Source organism: Lontra canadensis, unplaced genomic scaffold (assembly GCF_010015895.1).
Source record: "Lontra canadensis isolate GAN:19392208 unplaced genomic scaffold, GSC_riverotter_1.0 scaffold218, whole genome shotgun sequence".
Classification (NCBI taxonomy): domain Eukaryota; kingdom Metazoa; phylum Chordata; class Mammalia; order Carnivora; family Mustelidae; genus Lontra; species Lontra canadensis.
In genome coordinates, this window is record NW_022631212.1 from 759,610 (window position 1) to 784,965 (window position 25,356).

The 25,356-nt window shown below is 46.8% G+C and overlaps 1 protein-coding gene across 2 annotated transcripts in view; it reads right to left on the reverse strand.

The window, feature by feature from the left end:
• Window positions 1-1,880: 1,880 nt before the first annotated feature.
• The window catches only part of DHX8 (DEAH-box helicase 8), a 31,193-nt gene continuing 7,717 nt past the window's right edge, over window positions 1,881-25,356 (reverse strand). The window contains exons 5-23 of one of the 2 annotated variants that reach the window (XM_032849016.1): window positions 25,136-25,245; window positions 24,382-24,747; window positions 23,755-23,899; window positions 23,455-23,658; window positions 22,729-22,816; window positions 20,488-20,585; window positions 19,463-19,610; window positions 17,924-18,105; window positions 15,741-15,935; window positions 15,244-15,429; window positions 14,914-15,124; window positions 14,087-14,268; window positions 11,436-11,576; window positions 7,934-8,089; window positions 5,119-5,256; window positions 4,300-4,428; window positions 3,924-4,120; window positions 3,301-3,480; window positions 1,881-2,585 (exon numbers count right to left, since the gene is read on the reverse strand). In XM_032849016.1, coding sequence (XP_032704907.1) covers window positions 2,366-2,585; window positions 3,301-3,480; window positions 3,924-4,120; window positions 4,300-4,428; window positions 5,119-5,256; window positions 7,934-8,089; window positions 11,436-11,576; window positions 14,087-14,268; window positions 14,914-15,124; window positions 15,244-15,429; window positions 15,741-15,935; window positions 17,924-18,105; window positions 19,463-19,610; window positions 20,488-20,585; window positions 22,729-22,816; window positions 23,455-23,658; window positions 23,755-23,899; window positions 24,382-24,747; window positions 25,136-25,245 — 3,276 coding nt within the window. In that variant the 3' untranslated portion in view covers window positions 1,881-2,365. The remainder of the gene's footprint in view (window positions 2,586-3,300; window positions 3,481-3,923; window positions 4,121-4,299; window positions 4,429-5,118; window positions 5,257-7,933; window positions 8,090-11,435; window positions 11,577-14,086; window positions 14,269-14,913; window positions 15,125-15,243; window positions 15,430-15,740; window positions 15,936-17,923; window positions 18,106-19,462; window positions 19,611-20,487; window positions 20,586-22,728; window positions 22,817-23,454; window positions 23,659-23,754; window positions 23,900-24,381; window positions 24,748-25,135; window positions 25,246-25,356) is intronic. The other variant, XM_032849017.1, reaches the window with a different exon arrangement.

Sequence of the window (25,356 nt, forward strand, 5' to 3'; positions counted from 1 at the left end):
TTTCTTAAAAACACATTAATTTAACTCCACATTAAAGCCAGACCATCTGGGTGGGAAGCTGTAGACGTCGGTGGAAACCCTGAGGTCCTGAGTGTGCGTAAAGGAGTGACCAAGATTTGGGTGAGGAGTGATATCCACCCCCCCAGACCTGTGACCTCTACCCTCCCCTGTGACCTCTACCCTCCGGGAGCCACTCCTCACAGCTCTTCGTTCAAATCCCTCAACTTGGAGGGCCACTACTCAGAGGCGGCAGGCAAGCTCTGGACTGGATGAAGGTGAACCCTGGACCGAGGAGTCGAGTTTACATGAGCAGCACTGGGATCGTACCCCACATACACAAGCACACACTCGGCACATGCACAGGGACAGGGAACCCCTGAGTCAGCCTCCTACAGGGGTGGGGTGAATGGCCTAGAAGATTCCAGCTCCCTGTAGGAGACCCACAACCTCTCCTGGCCTGTCACTCAATCTTGGGGAAATATTGTTTCAAAGAAGAGAAACAGGGGCCCTATTGTGTGGGAGCAGCCGTCAAGTCCTCCTTCCCAATCTGGCCCCTTTCTCCCTCTGAGCAGGCACAACGATGCTGCTTCCATGTTGTTTTCTGACGGACAGTCTGAAGGTCAGACCCCTAGCCATACCGACAGAGCAAAGAAATAACCGTAGCTCTCAGAGTAGATGTTCAAGGAACACCCACAGAGCTAGGGTCCTTTTTGCTCACCTGACCCACAGAAGATGACTAGCCCTGCTGTCTCTCACCTTGGCCTTTTAAACATGTCCTTCTCAACCTCAGCTTAAATCCCAAACCTCCCCACACGCCCCCCCAGGGCCTTAAAGATCTCCTAGGTGCCAATGCCTCCGGGGCTGGTCACTCAGTGGGGACTAGGGAGCTGGATGCCCAGCCGCTACTTCATGTGTGGCTTCCTCTGCAGGCCCCTCCCTGTCCCTCCCCACGAGGCCTTAAAGGGAAACACACAAACATATTCCACCCCCCACCCCACCCCTGCCCCGCCCATAATGACTGGCCCGGGGCTTCCTGAGGAGCATTCAGAAGCGCTCAAGGACGGGGCAGGGGCCTCCGACAGCAGACGCCCTGGCCTGTATTTCTCTCTGCTGGATCCTCTTTGAACTGTCTTCAGGGTGGTCAGTTTGCTGCCCAAAGCCTACATTCTTTCACATCCTAGAATGTCTCAGCACCTGGTAAACAACTCAGCAGTTCTAGTATTCACATCACTAAAGAACTTACTAGAATAGGGATGGAAGAGGCAGCGCAGGCCCCCAGGGGCTTCTCTACCAGCTCCACACCTAGACCCGATTTCCAGAAGCTCCACCACCCGGCCTGGCAGCATCTGTCTGATGTTCTTCCCAGTTGAGAGCTTCCTCAGACACTATGAGGTGGCCATCCCCCAACTAAATACTACGAGAAACCCACTCAGCAACAGCGGCACAAACTGGCTCTGAGAGTTCTGTGGGTTTTGTGGTGGGGGACGAGAGGCTTTGACCAGAAAAACCCTTTGTTAAAGCCCATCGAGGACCCCAGGGGAAAAAAATTAAAACAAAATCAAATCAAATCTGTGACGTCGCCTGCATGTTTCAGAAGAAGGGACATGTTCTATATGTACCCAGCGCACTGCAGCTGTGGACACCCGGGCCCCCAGACAGGGGCAGGGGATGTGGTTCATCCTGGGGCCCGGCGGCGGGGCCAGGCTCACTCGGGTGTCGACTGCAGGCCTGGGCGATGCGTCACCTCCTAGCCCAAAGAGGCCCAGAGCTCTGGTTACAGGGGACTCTCCACCATGGACACCAAAGTCACCCATCTCCCCACCCTGAGCCCGGGCCAATATCCTAAGCTTCCAGCCAGAAGAAACACCCACAGAAAACTGTTTGTTTTCTTAAGAAAATAAATATTTCTAGGAGGTTAAGCCAAAGTACAAGGGCTGGACAGGGGCAGGAAATGGAGGCGACACGGACAGTGAGCTTCGTGCCTCCCTCCTCCGGAGTCACAGCTAGGGCATCAGGCCCTCACTGCGTCTGGAGGTCAGGTGCTCGAGACTCCCTTTCCCATCCCGGAGTGACAGGAGTTGCCCACTTCATGGAGATGATGCCCTGTGCTCCCATGCCAGCAGTTGAGCCCCCGCTGGCCACAGTGCCTCAAGGTGGCAGGGGCTGGAGGCTCTGGTCAAACCAGGCGGAAACCCCTGTTCCTATTTTACCACCAGGGAAGAAGTAAGAGTCAAGTTTATAAAAGGCCCAGGGAAGACATTCGGTCACTGGACGGCTGTATCCTCAGGACCAGCCTTTCCTCTGTAACATAAGTCCAAGCCCTGGGCCACTGCTGCAGGCCAGGCAGACGAACCAGTCTCGCCTCTCAGCGCCGGCGGAAGGCCCGGGATATTCTCCACGCGTTGGGCTCCTCATAGCGGTTGTACAAGGGCTCAAGACGCTGCTGCTTCTTCTGCTTGCTCAGCTTGGTCGGGTCGGAGACCTTGAAGAAGGCTGGAGCAAACTCCACAAGCCACCTGGGGTCGATAGTGGTGACCTCACGCATGTACTCCTTTGTGGTCAGCACCAGCTCGTGGTACACCACCCTGAGTGTGCACAGAGAGAAGGCTGCAGATTCCCACGCAGGCCCCGCTCCACAGTCCCCGTGGGCCCCGGCGGGCCTGAGCTCAGCTTACCTTTTACCCCCTTACCTCCCCTGAGGGGCCCCTCGGGAGGATGACAGCCACGCTCCAATACCGAGGAGCTGCACAAGTCTCACTGTAAGAAAGCTGTCGGGAGGTGTTCTAGTCCCGGCTCTAACTAGGTAAGTGACCTGAAGCCAAGCACACCCCTTCTCTGGACCTGGGTTTCCTGCTCTGTGGGGTGGCAGCGTGGTTTTTCCGGCTGTCTCCACAGAATTCTGGGGCCCTGAGGCAGCGTCCCGGGGACTGCTGCAGGGCCAGGGAAGGCCGAGCAGCAAGGCTCTGCGTCTCTAACCCCTCCTAGCACGACAATCCATGGTTTTATCGTAGTTTGATATTAGGGTGGGTAAGAGTCCAACTTTTAAGTGCTACTTTTAAAAAACTTGCTTAAACCGTCCCACTAGACAGTCTCTAAGGTCCTCTTTGGTTCTCACTCCTAGGACTTTATTTCTCAAATGTGCCGGACACTGCCCACCTCTGGCTTCCGCTGCCTTAGAAACAGAAGCGATGCTAGAGGAGGTAGTGCCGGGCTGGGTGAAGGGCCAATGCACGGTGCCAGGAGAGCTGCAGGTCCTTCCTGCCCACGACTGCCCCCCAGGCCCGGCTCCCGCCCACCTACCACTCGGGCTGTCTGTTGAAGAGAGCGCTGGAAGGGTGGATGTAGACCACCTGCTGGTCGATCAGTGTCCGGTAGCCCTCCTGTGGGTCTTTCTTGGCAGCGTTCCGGAAGAATCCACTGCAGATGGCCTTTTGCACTCGCACCGTGGACTTGCCACAGGAGACCACATCCAGCTTGTGTCTAGCAGGAGAAGAGATCAAGAGATAAAGACGCGAGACTACTCTGTGGTCAGAGGTTCTATCTTCTGGTGAAGGGGTCAAACACCCTCCAACCCACTGTGGGTCCTCAGAGTCTGCGGCTCCCCTCTCTCAGCCCTAAGTGCACCAAAGGGGCAGCTCTACAGTGGGCAAGATGGATGCAGGAAGAGCCAGAGATTCTACTTGATTCAATCTACAATGTTCTGCATGCTTATAAACAAAGCATTTTTCAATTACTGAGAAATAAGCTTCTTAGGAACTTTCTGAAATGATTCTCAGCTGCACCCTTGCCTGGGGAGGGGTACAGCAAAGATGGAAAAGCTGGAGGAAAAGGCATGTGTGAGAAGCCTGTAACCTCTCAGGTGCACGGAGAGACGAACAGATAGGATAGTCCACACAGACACGGGGCAAGTCCCCAGACGTCACCTGTCCATTATGCCTAACATCTGCTTGCGAATATCCTGGGCCCGGCGCAGAGAGCGAGCCTGGATGAAGTTCTCATAGCACCACGGGTTGGAGAACTTGTTGTTCTTCCAGGAGTTGTACACAGCCAGCAGGGTAAGGTGGTCCCCTTCAGTCTGGTGGAACTTGGCTTTCTTCTGGTCGGCGAGGGCTTGTTTATCCTGCCAAGAAGTGGGACAGAGGATCAGTTTCTGTCCAACAGCTACTAAGTGAGCACTCGGCAATCGCAGAGCCCTACCCGGCCCTGTCAAGTGTCCATATCAAGCACTACAGTGGCAACAGGCCGATGTAACCCAACATCAGCACACCCTGTACCTGAACGTGAGTCTGAACTCCCTACCTTGGGCCTGTAGAAGACGTTCTGCACCGACAGCATGGACACGATGGTCAGCATCTCCTCGCTGCAGCCCAGATGCACGGACATGATCAGCATTTTGCACAGCATTGGCTCCAGAGGGAATTCTGCCATCTAGAGGGAGAAGCGGAGACTACAGCTGCTGCTAAGCAGAAGACCCACCTGTACTGGCCAGTGGCAGACCCTGAGAGAGCCCAGTGGGCAACAGACCACAGGACCTTTACCTGGGCATGATGATGTGAGCTGCTGGTCTGTATCAGGAAGAATGTTATTTTCAAATTTCCCAAATAAACCTCAACGAAATGCATGTGACTGAGAACATAACTCTTGTTGGGGGTAGATGGGAACTTTGCATACATCTTTCAAAATTAAGCCTAGACTTAATCGTGTATCCCGAAGTAAAACTGACTGTGGACGGAATTCCTTTTGCTGTAAAGAAATAATTTTAGGGGCACCTGGGTGGCTCAGCAGGTTAAGCCTCTGCCTTCGGCTCAGGTCATGATACGAGGGTCCTGGGATCGAGCCCCGCATCGGGCTCTCTGCTCAGCAGGAAGCCTGCTTCCCTCTCTCTCTCTCTGCCTGTCTCTCTGCCTACCTGTGATCTGTCAAATAAATAAAATCTTAAAAAAAAAAAAAAAAAAGAAAGAATTCTAAGTGATAGGGGAAAATCCAGTTTAAAAACAGGCATCTAGAATTCTACTCAAAGTTGACCCAGGGGCTCAGAGTTTGATTTTGCACAGAACATAGCGTCCAGAAGGCTGGCTGCTCTCCCCCAAAGCACCGTAAGTTCAGTCTGGCTCCTACCCTGCGGCCCAGGCGAGTGAGCAGGCCCTCGTCGTCCAAGGCCCCCAGCGTATACAGCTGCTCCATGGCTGTAATCAAGGTTTCCATTGGAGGCGCATCCATGAAGTCAAAGGACAGCAGGTCATTGATGCCCATGGCCTAAAAGAGAAAGGAAGAAAATGTGTGACGAGAGGGTCAGCCCCACCAGCGTTAATGGAGAGGGACAGTCCTTGTCCACTTCTTTCCTGTTTCTTCTGCTGCAGGTAGGAAGTCACCAGTAAGCTTAGCAGTCATCTCCAAGCCTGGGCCACACGAAACACTCAGACTAGTAGAAAGCATCTACTTTCTCCAGAAACTTGAACAACTGCTCCTTCCAGGTAAACGTAAATACAACTCAACACCAAAAAGACGACAATTTAACTATGGGCAAAGGGAGGTGCCTGGCAGGCTCAGTCAGAAGAGCTTGCGACTCTTGATCTCAGGGTGCTGAGTCTGGGTGTGGAGATTACTTAAATAAACAAATAAATGTATTTAAAAAATAAGTAAATACAGATAAAAATGGGCAGAGGACACGAAGAGACATTCTCCAAAGAGTATGTTATAAAGATGGCCAAAAAGCACATGAAAATAGGCTCAGCACATCTGGTAATTAGGGAAATGCACATTAAAAGCACAAGAAGGGGCAACTGGGTGGCTCAGTCGTTGAGCGTCTGCCTTCGGCTCAGGTCGGGATTCCAGGGTACTGGGATGCAGCCCTGCATCAGGCTCCCTGCTCAGCGGGAAGCCTGCTTCTCCTTCTCCCACTCTCCCTGCTTGTGTTCCCTCTCTTGCTATGTCTCTGTCAAATAATATATAAAATCTTTAAAATAAAAAAGCACACGAAGATGCCACTTCACACCCACTAGGACAGCCACACTAAGGAGGGTTGGCAAAGATGTGGAGAAACAGGGACACTTGTATTGCCAGTGGCAATGTAAACAGGTGATTTCTCAGTGAGTTAAACATACAATCACCCTATGATCCAGCAATTCCACTTATAGATATGCCCAAAAGAACCAAGAGGAGGAACACAAGCAGATACCTTTGCACTCATTTTCATAGGAGCATTATTCACACCAGCCAGAAGGCAGAAACCACCCGATTATCCACCAACAGATGAAGGGACAAACAAAACACAGTGTATGTACACCAGGAGTATTACTCACCCTTAAAAAGGAAATTCTAACACAGGCTATAACACAATGAACCATGAAAACATGATGCAGAGCAAAAGAGGTCAGACACAAAAGGACAAATGCTGCATGATTCCATTTACATGGAAATTAAGTTCACAGAGGCCAGAAAGTGGACTCATTGTCCTTTTAGAAAATGCTTCTAATGGTCACCAGGGGCTGGAGGAGAGGAAAAGAGATGGTTCGACGTAACAGGGACAGAGTTTCTGTTTGGAATGATGACAAAGTTCCAGAAATGGACGGTGGTGATGGCTGCATACCCGGGAAAGTTAATGCCACTTAATGCCACTGAACTGTACATCTTAAAAAGGTTGTAAGGGTAGTATATTGCATATTTTACCAAAATTTTTAAAAAAGGATAACACACCAGCTTGTCCTGTCTCTTGCATACATAATTTCTGCTATGCATCAAGGAAGCGCCTTGTGGCAGGTGGCAGGGCTGTGCAGATAACTAAGATATGGTCCTGGCCCTCACAGAGTTCACGATGGTGAGACTCATGGATATGAAACCACAGTAACAGCGCAATCTGCGTGCTGGGCAGAGCGGGCCTTCGATGTGTCTGTTAGCTAATCTGATTAATCAAAGAAACAGAAGAGTGATGCACTATCCAAGTATGTATAAGGGAGATGTGGTGGGACCTAAGCCTTCTGTTTCTTTCCCCTAAAGTGATTGTGACCATAAACACAGTGGGTGTCCAATAAATGCTTATTGTATGAATAACTACAAGAAATTATGTTAGCAATCAGCAAGCACTGTGGCAAGGGCCTTTACCTGTATTATCTCATTTATTTTCACAACAGATACTATTAATAGCCCACTTCTGGAAAGGAGAATATAGAACAGAGGGCTGAGCAGATAAATTTGCCAAGGACAGAGAGCTCAGAGCTGAAGTTTGAGCCACAGATGCCTCTCTGTTCTCACTCCAGAGACTGGAGCAGGGTTTTTTTTTTTTTGTCTGAAGCTCTGTTTTCGCCCCTCTTACAGCAGATGAATAATAAATTACAACAGAGCACTCCACACCAGTAGAATGCCAGCGCCCCAGGGCAGCATCCATGTCAGGGGTGGGGATGCCATCAGCTGGGAAATTATTCATGCAGCTCCCCCTGCCAAAAGAGAATGAGGGTCCTCACTGGGGACTGACAAAGGAAGAGCAGTGATTCAGAATGAACCCAGCCCCCAGAGGGTCAGTGTGAAACCTGTACTGATAGTTCCCTTACAAAGTTTTTACACTGGGAGTTTCACTTCCATTCTAAAAGAGAATTGGATCGGGGCTGAAGGAAGTGTGCCTGTCCACGGTTTGGCACCCATTAGATTTCTCTAATATCCTTTTCGAAAATGCTCCTAAACCCAAAATCTCTTATAACCAAATATCCTGCTGGTTATTATGGTAAGAAAACAACGCATGCTCACAGCAGTCATGCCAACTTAGCCTCAGAAGCCAGTGGAGTGGCTGTTATCACAGCCATCCGCATTCCATTCAAAGGGACTGGTTCCACGAAATTACTGAAGTATTTAACAAGGTTGGTCAAACCGACATTCATTTACGGTGGACACAGGACTGGACTGTTCCACCAGCCCATTCTAACAGGGCAGTGATTTCTACCTTGAGTGAGAGCACTGTGCTTGCTAGGTTGGTCCTCTGGATTTCCGGCACGTTGGTGGTCAGCATCTCATCTCTGTAGGCGCGTTCAGTGTACAGCCTGTAACACTTCCCTGGGCCTGTTCTCCCAGCTCTGCCAGCTCGCTGCTTTGCCTGAGCCTAGAGGGGCGGGCATATCAAAGTAACGTATCTGTTAAACATTGCTCAACAGTTTTACCCAGGAAATCTGCTAAAAGGGGGGCACTGAGCCGCTGGCAAAACCCGAAATGGGGTTTATTTCACTTCCTTTAGGACCATTTCCAAGACTATCAAAGCTCTTATCATCCCCTCTCTAAAACTCGGCATGCCAGGAAAGTTTGTTCAAGTGAGGCAAATACTAGCAACATGAATGGAAGAAATACCATAATTGTAGATTATGTTTGTACAAATGCACGTTCCAAACAGTGTGCCACAAAAGAAAAGGTATAACACAATCTGAAAAATACCATCCCCACAGCCATGACCAAAAATGTAAGTGAACTAAAGAAACGTTATGTTAATCATCCCAGTGATGACTCTGCAGCTTTTGTGTGTGTGTGTGTGTGTGTGTGTGTGCGCGCACGCGCGCACGCGCGGATGTGTAAGCTCCGCTTGCAAAAGAATTCTGAGCTCCACTTCATGGCCCAGCATGGAGCCTAACGTAGGGATTGAACTCATGACCCTGAGACCAAGACCTGATAGGAGACCAAGAGTTGGATGCTTAACCCACTGAGCCAGCCAGGAGCCCCTCCCAAGTCAGGTTTGAGACTCTCAATAACAGAAGGAAATGTTCATGCACACAGGTGAAAAAGCAAGTTATAGAACAATACTAATTTTGTAAACAAAACAAAAATACTACCAGAAGGAAAAACTAGGACAAAATGCCCTAAAACTGTGGATAACTCTGATGGTAGGCTTGCAGACTGGTTCTACTGATTTTTATCAAAGATCTGATGTTGAACATTATTATACATTAATAATCAAGAAAATTAAATATTTAAACAAAAAATACACAAAACCATACGCTTAGTAGACCACTAGACTTGCAAACAAGAAACAAACAAAATGATGGGCAGGAAAAGCATCAAAATGATGACAGCTCTGGTACAAGGATTATGAGCAATTTAAAATTTTTTCTCCTCTTTCTCTAAAATAATGTAATATTTATCTGCACTACTTAGTGGAGAGGGGCATTAATTTTTAAAGTATTTTTTTGAGGGGTGCCTGGGTGGCTCAGTGGGTTAAGCCTCTGCCTTCAGCTCAGGTCATGATGTCAGGGTCCTGGGATCGAGCCCCGCATCGGGCTCTCTGCTCAGCAGGGAGCCTGCTTCCCCCTCTCTCCCCCTACTGCCTCTCTGCCTACTTGTGATCTGTCAAATAAACAAATAAGATCTTTTTTTAAAAAAGTGGTTTTTGGGGGTGCCTGGGTAGCTCAGTTGTTAACGTCTGCCTTTGGCTTGGTCATGATCCCAGCGTCCTGGGATTGAGCCCTATATCAGGCTCCCTGCTCAGTGGGGAGCCTGTTCCTCTCTCTCCAGCTCTCCCGTGCTTGTGTTCCTTCTCTCACTCTCTGTCATAAATAAAATCTTTAAAAAATTAAATAAAAATTTTAAAAAATAATAACTAAATAATAAATAATAAAGCATGTATGTGTTTTTCTAAGTAATCGCTACACTCAGTGTGGGGCTCGAACTCATGGCCCTGAGAGCACGAGTCACATCCAACTGGGCCAGCCAGGTGCCCTGAGGGGCGCTAATTTTTAAGTTAAAAAAATATACGTAGTTTAGCCATAGGTTGCTAGGAAACAGTGACTGGCAATCTGAAGAGGGCCATTTGGTGACAAAACCATCTGTCTTACAAATGGCACCAGGATTTTACAAATTCCTATTCCAGTCCCAAACCAAAGGATAGAGTATGAAAAGTCACAAAGCACTGAAAGGCAGGAAGAAATCGCGTACTGTACAGCATTCTACAGAGAGGACACATGTAGCTAACTTCTCAACCACTGCAGCCTGCACGCACCACCCTGAGACACGGCACAGAGCATACACGCAGGGGCCAGACCGCCCCCATTCAAATTCTGGCTCCACCCACTGTGTGACCTTAGGCAAGTCACTTAACCCCTTGTGCCTCCTTCTCATCTGTGCAATGAGAGTACAAACAACATCTATCACTAAGGACAGATGCGACGATGCAGTGAGCTCATGTACGTGCGAGTACCTCGCGCCTGGTTCTTAGTAAGCACTCTGCAGACGGTAGCTAGCATTCCTTAAGGTTCAAAATGACAACAGCCTTTGGATTTCTATGCATGACGAAAAGTCACACATCCCTCTTACAGAACATCAAGATAATATGTAAAAGCATAAGGAGGAAAAATGCACTTCAAACCCAACACGGGAACCAGCAGCTCCACCAACAAGCCCAACTCTACTGTGCTGACTACACCCCGTACACAAGCACACACCATTTATTTTTAAACAAAAGTTGGAGTCTACACGCTATGTTTCAGCTCACTTTTTTCAAGTAATATATCATAATTATATGCTGATGTCATTAAACATAGATGCGCACCACCACATTAACACCACAAGACATTCTACGGCAGGGATATGCCGTATTTTATTAAACAGCTTCCCTTTTGGAGTTCATTTAGAATTTTCCCAGGTTTCCTTTCATATAAATAATGTTTCGGTGAACATCCTTTTCCCTTACCTTCAGATGTGTGCTTACTATAAACTTTCAGATGTATTCCTGCAAGTGGAACCATTACGTTCAAAAGATGACCTTTTTTTTTTTTTTAAAGATTTTATTTATTAATTTGACAGAGATCACAAGTAGGCAGAGAGGCAGGCAGAGAGAGAGGAAGGGAAGCAGGCTCCCTGCTGAGCAGAGAGCCCAATGTGGGGCTCGATTCCAGGACCCTGGGATCATGACCTGAGCAGAAGGCAGAGGCTTTAACCCACTGAGCCACCTAGGCACCCCAAAAAATTACCTTTTAAATGTTTGATGCCTTGTAGCCAAAATGCCCTCAAAAAAGCTGATCAGGTTTTTCATTTTTAAATATAATTTGGGCAGGAGATTATTCCACAATTACCAAAGAAACACAATAACATCTCATGAATTATTACTATCTCAGATGTCTGTGGCTAAGTACAGTATTTTAAAAAATATGTCCTTATGGGCGCCTGGGTGGCTCAGCAGGTTAAACGTCTGCCTTCAGCTCAGGTCATGATCCCAGAGTCTTGTGAGCAGACCCACATCAGGCTCTCTGCTCAGCAGGGAGTCTGCTTCTGCTTTTCCCTCTCCCTCCATCCCTTCCCCTTCCCCCTGCTAGTGTGTACACGGTTGCGTGCACTCTCTCTAAAATAAATCTTAAAAAAAAAAAAAAGTATCTCTTAAAAAAAATAATAATAAAAATAAACTTCAAAATATAAAACCAAGCCCTAGTGAGGATTTTCAGGACAGCTGTGGGTAGAAGCTGCCATACCTGAGAAATCGGAGTGACCACAAGCTGATCGATGCCGGTCTTGGAATTGTAAACTTTCTGCTTCACAAATCCAGGGTCCACCACGTAGTAGATGCCGTCAATAGTCAGTGAGGTCTCTGCAATGTTGGTGGCAATCACGACCTGCAGATAAGAGGGACACCGCTGGATTGAGCTGCCCAAGCACAGCCCTGAGGTGTGAATCAGGACATCGGACCTCAGACATTTTCCTGAACGAGTATGCCACTCTCTGCCTCTCTATGTGATTACACAGCACTTAATCTGTTTGGCCTCAAATGGGTGGAAGGGGAGGTGCCTTCATCTTAAAGGTCAAGTTGGGAACGGGGTGGTACCTGAAAGGAGAAGGGGAACATGAAAAAGCAAAGGCCAATCAAAGCCAATTTCATTTGATGCAAATGGCTACATATCTCATTTTCTAGATCCAATGTTGATTACTACAATTTTAATTTTCTTGCACCCTGGGAAAGCAGAGATTTCCTGGCATCACATGTGCCAGTGCAAAATGAGATTTTTCGTCCCCCATGGGGACATCTGGACTACAAAATGGGCTGTTTGTGTATGTGGAACAAGAGAGAGATTTTTTTTTTTTTCTTCTGATCATAAAATGAACGAGGCGGCAGAGGAATTTCATGGTTTGTGTGTGTGCAGCCGTATGTGTGATCTGCAAGATTATTGGTCTCGGCTTGGCACTGCCACTGTTCTTCCACCCAGAGGTTCAGCTAATAAAACACAATTGCTTGGAAAAATCATTGCGAGGAAGCACCACAACATCCCACATTGTGTCAGCATCTTACTGGCCTGAAAGGCTTCCACCTGCCACTGAGCTGCAGAGCCCTCCTGAAAAGAAGTCCATGGGGCGCCTGGGTGGCTCAGTCGGCTGAGTGTCTGCCTTCGGCTCAGGTTGTGATCTCTGGGTCCTGGGATCAAGCCCCACATCAGGCTCTCTGCTCTGCAGGGAGTCTGCTTCTCCCTCTCACTCTCCCTCTATACACTCTTCTCTCTCAAACGTTATCTTTAAAGAATATTTTAAAAAGGAGTGCCTGAGTGGCTCAGTGGGTTAAGCCTCTGCCTTCCACTCAGGTCATGATCTCAGGGTCCTGGGATCAAGCCCCGAGTCAGGCTCTCTGCTCAGCAGGGAGCATGCTTCCCTCTCTCTCTCTCTGCCTGCCTCTCTGCCTACTTGTGGTCTCTCTCTGACTTGTGGTCAAATAAATAAATAAATAAAAATCTTTAAAAAAAATTTTTTTTTTTTTAAAAGATTAAGTCCAATCATCAGGAACAGAAGAGAGGAGGAATCACTATCTTTCCCCTCCCCAGGCACCCTCTTCCATCAGCTGTCCAAGCCAGAAAGCTGGGAGTCATTGCTGACTTCTCCCTGCCCTTTCTCCCCACACCTCCAGGCACCCATCATGGCATCCATTCTAATGTTTCAGTGTGATTCGAATCCATCTGTCTTGCATTCCTAGATATGTACTCAAGAGAAATGAAAACATATGTCCGCACGGAAACTTGTAAACAAATGCTCACGGCGGCATTATTCATAATAGCTAAAATGTGGAAACAACCTGAATATCCAAAAACTGGTGAATGGAAAAACAAAAATGCAGTACATCCACATTCTGGATGTAGACTATCACTCTATGACAGAATATTGTGCAGCAATTAAAAAAAATGAGTACTGGACACATGCTACAACGTGGATGAAACTTGGAAACATACTAAGTGAAAGAAACCCAGTCACCAGAAACCTCTTATTATATGACCCCATTCTATGAACTGTCCAGAATAATCAAATCCAGAAATACAGAAAGCAGATTAGTGGTTTCCAGGGGCTAAGCAGAGGGGTGAGGGGGGGTGATTGTTAAGGGGTACAGGGTTTCATTTAGAGTCATGAAATTATTCTAAAATTAACTCTAGTGATCAACAGTTATGATTAATTACCATCAGTAATGGCAATTAATGATCAAACGATTCTGTGAAAAGCCACTAAATTGTATGTTTTAAAAGCTTGAATTGTATGGTATGTAAATTACATCTCAGGAAGGCTGTTATTTTAAAAAGCCCATCTGTCTCCTCTCTCACTGTCTCCTATGCACACCCACACAGTGAGTTCCAGCTGCTAGAAGGACGCAGCCCCCTGAGATGGCCACACTTTCTTGTCCCAAGGCTATCACAGACTGTCCTCTCAGAATGCTTGTCCTCCTGCCCTTCCCGGCTAGAGGAACAGCCACGCACTCTTCAGGATGAGCCTAGGTCCTTATTTCCTCTAAGAATTCTGGGCAAGGGCCTCCCCCTCGGGGTATCCACAGCCCCAGCAGCTTTCACACCATACATTCAAGGCCTGTCTACCGCTGGGTGCCCCACAGCAGAGAGGCCTGACCTCACACCGCAGCCCTGGTGCACACCCTAAATAAAGCCTGGCAGACGCTCAAAAAATATCTGTCGAATACAGGAGAAGATGAGGAGCTAAGGCCACATACAAGATCCTTATTCCTTAACAAACTGGTCCGACTGTTTTCTAAGACATAAAAAAACCAAAGCTTGCGTGCACCTTAGGCAATCCCCATTAGGGCCAGGTGCATAGGCCACGTGGATCCAGGGCACACAGGAGCTTCGCCTCTGCCTGCTGTTACCTTTCTGCTGCCAGGCGGAGCCGGGTCAAAGATTCGGGTCTGCATCTCACTGGGAAGAGCAGAGTACACTGGCAGGATGATCAGCTCTGGAACATCCGGTCCCAGGGACTTCATTCTTTCATAGAGGATCTCGCACGCGGTGTCGATCTCCTCCTGACCAGTCAGGAAGACCAGGATATCACCTAAGAAGAAACCATTGACTTCCTGTGTGTGTGCTCCACAGAAAAGACAGACATGAAAAGAACGCCAGATGATAGAAGATACACTCCTCTTCTGACCTCTAACAAACCAAGAGGTTTTCATCTGTCCATGTTTATTCTGGTTTTTCATTTTTAGTGTGTTCTTATTTTTAATATTTAATTTTTAAAAAATTTTGTGTCTATATTTATTTGTATGTGTGTGTAGGTCTATGTTTAAACAGATGCATTTAAACCCTACAGGCCGGGCGCCTGGGTGGCTCAGAGGGTTAAGCCTCTGCCTTCAGCTCGGATCATGATCTCAGGGTCCTGGGATCGAATCGCTCATCGGGCTCTCTGCTCAGCGGAGAGCCGCTTCCCCCTCTCTCTCTGCCTGCCTCTCTGCCTACTTGTGATTTCTCTCTCTGTGTGTCAAATAAGTAAATAAAATCTTTAAAAAAAAAAATTAAAAAACAAATAAATAAATAAACCCTGAGGGCCATTATTTATACCTCTACTGCCCCTTCAAACATATAAGGCATTGGCTTAGAGAGAGACTGATATTTAAAAGACATTGTTTTATAAGATGAGAGAAAATCGACCCACGTTGGGACTTCTGGCCTAAGAGGGGAAAATGCTCTTTCCTCCCACCTGGTGGTTCTGTTAAGTGGATCTGCATGACAGTGATCAAGCTGGCGTCCAGATAATCTGTCTCCGGTTCCTTCGTGTACAGTATCTCCACCGGGTATGTTCGACCAGGGATGGTGAAGATGGGTGCTTCGTAGAAGTACTGAGAAAACTTCACTGCATCCAGCGTGGCTGAGGTGACAATCAGCTTCATATCCTGCCGTTTCTGAACCGTCTAAAGGGAAACGCAACGTGGCTAAGAAGAACTAAAGCAAAAAGGCACAGGGACTCAAACCCGATTCCCAGAACTGAGTCCCTGACAGGTAGAAGGGTCACCAAAGAGCACCTAGCTACCTTCTTCAACAACCCGAAGAGCACGTCCGTGTGAATGGTTCTTTCGTGCGCCTCGTCCAACATGATGATCGCGTACTGTGTGAGGTCAGGGTCAATCAGGCACTCTCGGAGCAACATCCCGTCTGTCATGTACTTGATCACTGTCTCTGGGCTGGTGCAGTCCTCAAATCGAATGGTGTAGCCCACCTAAAGCAGAAACAAAGCTGAAAACCTGAGACACAAACCTCCCCTCTCTGCAATCACAGGCAAGACTTCAGCCCGGTGAGAATGTTCCCTGCAATCTTAATCAGTAAGAATTCAACCAAGACATGCAGTGACTTCCTCACAGTAAAATCTGCCTTGGATTTGACCCTGAACAGATCAATGATGACCATGAGAACCCTCTTCCCCACAGGAGAAACATAAAGGAAGACAGTACCATTCCCATTTCACAGAGAGAGATCTGGGCCTGTACACTCTCTTCAGACATTTCCAGAACAGCTTCACTACCCACTTACCTCTTGGCCCAAGCAACAACCAAACTCCTCTGACACTCTTTTGGCCACTGACATGGCTGCTACTCTTCTGGGTTGGGTACATCCAATCTTGCCCCGGGACGTGTAGCCTGCCTCCGCCAGGTACTGGGTGATCTGTGTTGTCTTCCCAGATCCTGTCTCTCCAATAACTATCAGGATTTGATTGTCATGGACAGCCTGAAAGCAACAGAATATAAATACGGTCATTAAAATTTCCCACACATTACTCTGGAGGAAAATAATCAATGTTTACATTCTAACACTAAAGAAGAAAAAGGGGATATGATAATAGACATATGATAGGATTATAACCAGAGTCTAAAGTTATGCATAGAAAAAAATATCAATGGTGATTTTCTATGGGTAATGCTCTTTCTTACTTGAACTACATGTATAACTTAAAAACTTGAAACTTTATGGATATTCTTTTTTTAACTGATTCAACTCTACTTTTTAAAATTTTATTGGTTTTCTTAAATTCATAAGAACATAACGGTTGAGGCTAAAACCATAAACTACCACCCAGATATCCCTGATTTTACGTATTTAAGTATTATACACACACAGTTGAAGAATTCAACAGTAAATAAAAAAGGTACATAAAGTGTTCCAGGGGCACCTGGGTGGCTTAGTGGGTTAAGTATCTGCCTTCCACTCGGGTCATGATCCTGGGGTTCTGGGATCGAGCCCCAAAACGGGCTCCCCACTCACTGCCACTGCCAAAACTCCAATACCTTAGCCCAGAAGTCTTATTTCTACACCATTTATAACAGTAAAGGACGGCCATCAACTTGTATGTCTATTAATACAGGATGAGTTGGGGCGTCTGGGTGGCTCAGTTATTAAGTGTCTGCCTTCGGCTCGGGTCATGATCCCAGCGTCCTGGGATGGAGCCCTGCATCGGGCTCCCTGCTCAGCGGGAAGCCTGCTTCTCCCTCTCCCATTCCCCCTGCTTATGTTTCCTCTCTCACTGTGTCTCTCTCTGTCAAATAAATAAATAACATCTTTTAAAAAAAAAAAAAATACAGGACAAGTTAAATAAGCCAGAGCACATCCACAAAAAAAAAAGGAACCAAAAAAAAAAAAATTTTTTTTTCTGAGCTTATCATGATTATCATGAAGGGGAAAAAGCAAGATGCAGAACATATGCACCATATGCTGCCACCTAGAAACAGAGAGCAGACATAAAACATAGAGCATTCATGCATGTACTTATGTATTTGTACTTGCTTGTGTATGTTTGAGATAACACCAAAAGGATTCATTAAGAACCAGTAAACTCGGCTGCCCAGGGAAAGTTTGCTGGTCTTCAAATCCAATCTCCAAAAAAATGGAAAAAAGTTCCCCTAGCAAAGTCTTGCCCAAATGGGATCCCTGGCTATGCACCCCCATCTCTCTTACTGGCTGGCAACGCTGCTCTGAGCCACACAACACTCAGAGCCATTCCAGAGGCCTCTCGTTCAAACAGGTTTATTTCCTCATTAGGAAAAAGAAAAATGCAGGGGTGCCTGGCTGGCTCAGTCAGCAGAACATGCAACTTTTTTTTTTTTTTTTTTTAAGATTTTTTATTTATTTATTTGACAGACAGAGATCACAAGTAGGCAGAGAGGCAGACAGAGAGAGAGGAGAAAGCAGGCTCCCTGCTGAGCAGAGAGCCCGATGCAGGGCTCAATCCCCGGACCCTGGGATCATGACCTGAGCTGAAGGCAGAGGCTTTAACCCTCTGAGCCACCCAGGCACCCAGAACATGCAACTCTTGATCTCGGGGTCATGAGTTCAAGCCCCATACTGGTGTAGAGATTACATAAATAAATCCAAAAAAATGTACAGACTAATGAATATATATATTACATATGTATATATAATATATATAATATGAATGTGTATATATGTATGTATATAACGTATATATGTGTATATATGTACGTATATACATATGTATATATGTATGTATATAATATATATAATAAATATTTTATATGTACGTGTGTGTGTGTGTGTATAGTTTTTTAGAGTACTTGGGTGTATTGTTTTTTCCTATCCTCTTTAGAAAAGCCACCTCAAATGTACACGTATCCATCCAACTAATTTCAATTCAAACACGTCATCCTTCTTTTAGAAAACCTCAATACTCCGCACCAACACATCACAAAGGGGCTTCTCACCTGGACCAGCTGCTCCTTCAGTTTGTAGATGGGCAAGCTCTCTCTCTGCTCAATGATTGACATCTGGGTTTTCTTCCCATAAGAAGCTTTGTTGCCCCCAAAGGCATGCTTCTTCCACTCGGGAATATCATTGGGCATCATCCCAATACCCCTCATATTGGCGGCAATCTGCCTGCCTTCCGCTGCAAGGGAAGACACATGGCTTAGTATCATCCTCAAGCTACCCGGGTGCCCCCGCTCCCAACATTCAACTAATCCCATTTCTCCAGTGGATCCCTCCTGTCTGCTACCCCTGTGTTCAAGCCACCATCCTCTCCCGTTAGAAAAGTCTGCTAGATCACCTCAGGTGTCTACACTCAGCCCATCTGATCCATTCTGCTAGGCAGCAACAATCCCTTGGCAATGCAACTCTGATCACGCCCTTCCCCCGTTTAGACCCAGCAGCACCTGCCAGTGGACTCTAGAATTGCGCCCCAATTCCTAAGTCCTGGCCGCCCCACCTCACAGCCCCAGCCCAGGCTACTCCTCAGCCTGGGACACACACCCCAAGCCCACCTCATCCCCTCTGACGGACACAGTCCTATTTATCCTCAGGTCTCAACTTTCTCAGGGAAGTGACCCACATCACCTGTACTTCACACAGCACTGGTCGTGATATGGTTAGTTAGCTGGTAACTGTGATTAATCTTCATTGTCCCCACTAAACTGTAAGCCTTGTGAGAGAAGGGATCATGTCTACTTACTTCACAGCGTACCTCAAGCTCCCCAGTTGCCTCACACGAATAAGACTCTATCTGGCAGTTACTTAACATTGACTACACAAACAATTATGTGAAAAAAGAAGCTTCAAAGCTGTATTATCTTTAGCATAGAAAATTCTTGGGGCACCTGGCTGGCTCAGTTGGTAAAGTGTGCTACTCTTGATTTTAGGTTTGTGAGTTCAAACCCCACACTGGGTATGGAGACTGCTTAGAAATAAAATACTTGGGGCACCTGAGTGGCTCAGTTGTTAAGCATCTGTCTTCAGTTCAGGCCATGATCCCAGGGTCCTGGGACCAAGCCCCTGAATTGGGCTCCCTGCTCAGCAGGAAGCCTGCTTCTCCCTTTCCCACTCCCCCTGCTTGTGTTCCCTCTCTTGCTGTGTCTGTCAAAAAAATTAACAAAATCGGGACGCCTGGGTGGCTCAGTTGGTTGGACGACTGCTTTCAGCTCAGGTCATGATCTCAGAGTCCCGGGATCAAGTCCCGCATCGGGCTCCCAGCTCCACGGGAAGTCTGCTTCTCCCTCTGACCTTCTCCTCACTCATGCTCTCTCTCACTGCCTCTCTTTCAAATAAATAAATAAAATCTTTAAAAAAAAATTAACAATATCTTTAAAAAAAATCATAAAATCACAAAATAAAATACTTAAAAAAAAAAAAGTTTTGTTTTTTCCATAAGCTCTACGCCCAATGGGGGCTGAGATCAAGAGTTGGATGCTTAACCCACTGAAGGATCGGATTATTTCTGAACAGTCCACATGCCCCTCCCAGGGTCTTACCATCAGGCAGAGGATCAACCCAGTGTTTGTTGAGCCCCATGGGAATGGAATCCATCTCCGCTTCCCTCTGGGCCTGCTTGAGTTCCCGCCTTTCTTTGGCTAAGGCACTTTGCATCATTGCTGCTTGGGAGAGGGAACCATCCGGGTTCTAATGAACCAGAGAATAAACAGCATCACAATAAGACCTCAGCATGCAGTAAATATCCGGGAAATAAAATGTAGAGGTTAAGCCCCCTGAACCTAAGAAGGACATTCATCTCAATGTACCAGACTACACTAGAAGAACTGGGGCTGTTGGCTTGAAGATAAGAACCCCAAGAGAGATGGGACACACAGGAGGGGTAAGACTTCTTCTGTATTTACAGAATGTGGAACTAAAATTAGAACTAACATGGTGTCTTGGTAAGAGACATTTCAGCTTCTAAAGAAGAGCTAATGATCAGATCCCTCTGAAGATGGGAGTGGGTCTCCTTAAGGGCTGGCAAATTCCCTGTCACCAAAACGTCAAGTAGACAGAAAACCACAGGGGAGGAATCGCTGCAAAGGCTATGTGAGTGAATTACTGGGCTGGGCTGGAAGACCTTTAAAATATCCTTTTCCAAACCTAAAAACATATCATAACTTTCCATGAGTTCTTCTCTTCACAGCCCTGCCACCCGCAGCACTCAGCGCTATAGCTTTCTACTGAAGGCCAGCCCCAACTGGTCACGTGAGCCCTTCAAAACCGCCTTGGAATCTGCAAGGACAAAGGCAGTAATAGTAAATCAACCACTCCTATTTCCTCCTTTGTTCCCAAAACAGAGCAGAATGAGAGCAAAAGAAGCAAAAAGGTAAAAGCAACAAAGCCAAATCAATCACCCTTTAAAACAAAAACATTCTAGACCCTGACCAACAGTCAATACTACCTTCAGCCTAACTTCTGCTTCTGCATATTTAACAGACTGCTCTGAGAAACTAACTGAACAGTTATATCAAGAAAAGAAATTCGCTCGGCCCACCCAGGTTAGAGGCCCAGCATTTCTCACCTTAACGATTTTAATAGGGCTCATGTCCATGCTTTGCTTGGTGTGCCCTCTCAAGAATGGAGGCTCTTCCTCAACCAGTTCGATCTCAAGATCTTCATCTAAAAATCCCCCCAAAAGAAAAATTAAGAAAAAAAAAAAAAGAGAGAGAGAGAAATAATCATTTTTACCAAAACAAATGATTTCCATGGGCACCAGTGATCTTTGACAAAGACAGCTCACAAGGTCAAAAAGACAACAATTCAAGTGAAACTCTAACAGAAAGGGCTGTTTCCCCTACCCCCAGGTACTTCTGGCATTTATACTCCGACAGAAGAACTGATCAGAGAAGCTACTTTCAAAAGAAGTTCAGGGGCCCTTGGGTGGCTCAGTGGGTTAAGCCTCTGCCTTCCGCTCAAGTCATGATCTCAGGGTCCTGGGATCAAGCCCCGCATTGGGCTCTCTGCTCAGTGGGAAGCCTGCTTCCCCCTCTCTCTCTGCCTGTCTCTCTGCCTACTTGTGATCTCTGTCAAATAAAATCTTTAAAAAAAAAAAAAAAAGTTAAGCCTATGGAAAAATGTGGTCTAACATTCTAAATGGTCCTAAGGTATTTGCCACCCAACTTCATTATGGAGTAACTTAACCCACAAGAGATTAGCAAAAAAATTAAGTTGAATTACTCAGGGTCATGAGATTGAGTCCCGTGTCAGGCTCCATGCTCAGCATGGCATCTGCTTGAGATTCTCCCTCTCCCTCTGTCCCTCTCCACACTCACATTTTCTCTCTCAAAATAAATCTGTAAGTACATTTTTTTAAAGATCCTATTTGAGAGAGAAAGCATGAGCAGGAGTGGGCGGGGGAGGGCAGAGGGAGAAGCAGACTCCCGAAGCAGGGAGCCTAATATGGGACTCGAACCCAGGATCCTGGGATCATGACCTGAGCCGAAGGTAGATGTTTAACCTACTTAGCCACCCAGGCGCCCTCAAAATAAATAAAATCATTAAAAATAAAAAGCAAAGGGGTGCCTGGGTGGCTCAGTGGGTTAAAGCCTCTGCCTTCAGCTCAAGTCATGATCTCATGGTACTGGGATCGAGCCCCGCATCGAGCTCTCCGCTCAGGGGGGAGCCTGCTTCCCTCCTCTCTCTCTCTGCCTGCCTCTCTGCCTGTCAAATAAATAAATAAAAATATTAAAAAAATTAAAAAGATAAAAAGCAAAAACACCGAAACATGTCCATCAGAAACATATACCCACTGAAAGTGAAATGGATAAATTATGGTAAATTTACACACAGAAAACACTACAGAAATGAAAATGAAATACAACTATAAAAATCATCATAGATAAATATCAAAAGAATAATCAAAAAAAAGGAAGAAGTTCAAACCAACTAAATAAGGCAGTGGTTAGGGACAGATATATAGATAGAAAAATGCTTAAAAAAAAAAAAAAAGGGCAGGGAAATAATTAACACAAAATTTAAGACGGTGGTTATCCAGCAGAGGAAAGAAAAGCATCTAATCAGTGGGGGACATGTAAGGGTTTCAAAGGTAAAATTCTATGTAACCTGGGTAGTAAGTACATAGTGTTCACTTATTACTGTTACATAAATTTATGTCCCACTGTTGGATTTCACAATTTTTAAAAAACTGTTAATAAGCTGAGTTGAAAGTTATTTCCGTGGCAACTCAGAGGTAGTCTAATTGGACCCACAATTTTCAGAACAATTACAATGACTATCAGATGAAATTTACTACCGAAAATGCAATACAACTTTTTACAGCCTGAACATGTGTCATAGGGGCGCCTGAGTAGCTCAGCTGGTTGTGTCTAACTCTTGGTTTTGGTCCAAGTCATGATTTCAGGTCGTGAGACTGAGCTCTGAGTTGGTCTCAATCTCTGTGCTCAGCAGGTCTGCCTTAGATCCTCCCTCTCCCTCTCCCTCCGCCCCTCCCCCAACTTGCTTGGTGCGTGTCCGCTCTTCACTCCCTCTCTAAAATAAATAAAAAAGTATCATCACCAAAAAGTACAATATATAAATGTCTGTCAGAAAAACGCATTTTCTGCTTCCATCCTGGGGGGATGCAGGGATGAGAACCACTCTGGTTCTCAGAGATAAGGAGTGGTAAGACCTAAGGAACATACGAGCTAAGGCACTCCTTAGATGTAGATGAAGGTTAAACGACATCTAAGCCCCCCATCGGATGGCTCAACTTGCCACTGTCTTTCCAGATCCACGATCCTGCTCAATCCAAGCAGCCAGTTACCTTCTTCATCATCCACTTTAGGAAGAATGCCGGTCTCTTCATCGAAGTCCGGAAACTCTTCTTTGGAAAGCACGTTGGCAGCAATCATCTAATGGAAGGACAGAAGGCAGCATCCGTAACCCACTAGGATCGCAACTCTTCCTTCGTAGGAGTTAACACAGAAGTTCCCATAGGATGCCTGGGTTTTTTTGTCTCTTCTGACCCAGGACTATGGGGCCTCAAACACCATCTACTGCACCCCTGGGCATATAGTGCCTAAGGAGGGCTCAAGAGTCTCACCCCCAGAAGTGTAACCTGCTCCCTCCCTGCTTTTCCCAGCACAGCCCTGTGCACATTCCTCATTACGTAACATCCAGCTGTGACAATGATGTTTCCATCTGGACTCTGAGTTCCTCAAGGGTAAGGAACCATGATCCATCTGTCTCTGTAGCCCCAGCATCTACTCAGGGCCTGGCACCCCATGGCGCTGACATGCACTGACGAATGGTGAAAACAAGAACCTAAGCGCTCCACTTCTACGGACTCATTTAACCCCCACAATGCCACCACTGCCCTGTTTCACAGATGAGGGCACTGAGGCACAAAGAAGGTGAGTAGCTTGGCTCAAAATCGCACAGCTAGTAAGTGGCCAGAAGTCACCCTGGGCCACTGGGCTCCAGGGTCCGCCCTCCTAACTACCGTAACATGCAGAATAACTCCATGGCCATAAAGGCAAACAGCCCCAACCTGTTTGATCTCCCACTTCTCCGGGTCAGAGATGCGGGTAAGGCGTTTGCGCTCCAGTGAATCATCCTCTACTTCGGGGGCACTGACGAGGGAGAGGTGAGTTGGTCTGTCTGGATTCCTCATTGAGGTCTCCTCATTGGTCTCCCCAACAAGATTCCGTCGTCGGTTGGGGTTTAGATCTTCTCCAGTCTCTTGATCCACATCCTAAAACACATACAAAAAAAGGGAACTCACTCATTCTCTGTCCTCTTACATTTTTCTGGCCATGAGATGTAGAAACTGACTGGGTATCTCACCTACCTTCATGCTCAGACTGGTCTTGGTCCCAGTGAAGGACAGTACTTTGACCTTCACCCTCTGGCCTTTGCTCACCACATCCGCCACATTGGCCACACGGCCTTCTCGCCGGAGCTCAGAGATGTGCACCAGGCCTTCCCACCGCTTCCTAAGGGAGAGTCACACACATCTGGAGAATGCCTAAAATACCTTTAACCCAACAGATTTATTGTTGAAACTCAACAAAAGGAAATGGTCTTAAACTCCAAAACTTGAAAGTACCAAGAAGGCGGTCAAAAAATAAAATAGTGGGGCACCTGGGTGGCTCAGTCAGTTTAAGTGTCCGACCTCTTCAATTCGGCTCAGGTTGTGATCTTAGGGTTGTGAGATCAAGCCCCACATCAGGCTCCACACTGAGCATGGAGTCTGTTTGTCCCTCTCCCTCTGCTATCCCCGCCAGCCCCATGCGCTCTCTCTCTCTCAAATAAACAAATAAAATCTTTAAAAAAAAAAAAAAGTCAAATTCTAACAACCTGATATGGTTGACTTCATTAAAGCAACATTAATCCTAACTTTTTAGAACGTGAAAATCCCCAGTGATAAGAGAAATTCCGCACATCACAGGTGTGAAAGAAGAGTACCAGCCATTACCTTAATCCCTCCAGCTGCACAAAGCATCCAAACTGCATGATGCTGGTAACTTTGCCATTGTAAATGTCTCCGATGGCAGGCTCTTCTGGGGGAGGGCGGTCCACATGCTTATCCCGCCATCTGTCCAGATTCCTCTCCCCATACTTGTCCCGGTCCTTCCTATCTTTGGGGGGACTCTGACTTCTGCTCCTGGACCGATACCTAGACTTCCCTTTATTCCTTTCCCGGGTCCTGGAACGTGACCGGGAGCGGGACCGGTGTCTCCTCTTGTGGTCTCTATCCCGGTCTCTGTCTCGCTCCCGATCTCGGTCCCGTTCTCGGTCCCGGTCGCGGCTCCGGCTCCGCTTCTTCTTCTTCGTCTTGTCCCTAAGAAATCAACAAACACCTGTTTGAAAAAAGAAACCAGCCCAATTTCATCTCTCTGCATCCCAAAGCACCCAGCACAGTGCAGCACACATCAAGTGCCTACTGGGCGCTGAACAGAATTAGAGTTTCTCTGTGACACCCCTGCAGGCCAATAAAAGAGGAGATCACAAACATATTCAGCCTCCTTCAACCCAGACTTCTACCTTATGAACGACTTAGCATTCGCTGTGTAAATACTCTTTGCGGGGAGCAATGAAGGCGATCTAACAATGTGGGACACAGCCGGTCTAGATTCTGTAAACTTGCCCAAAATTCTGCTTAGCGGGTCCACGAAATTCAACTATTGCGATACCCTAAACCTCCAAAGGCCAAGACACTAAGGACGAACCGGTGCTCAGCATCTCGCTGCTTGTCCGGGCCGGCAGCACTGGGCATTAAGGCCTCTAGTTCCTTCAGCACATCCACAGCGACTTTCACGTCATCCTCATCCAGCATGGTCTGCAACAGCCGTGGCCAGTGAAGTTAGGAGGAGAGGGGGAGAAAATCGTGAGCATCCGCACTCCAGATCCCTCTACATCACTCCAGCCCCTACATCACTGACCACTTTAT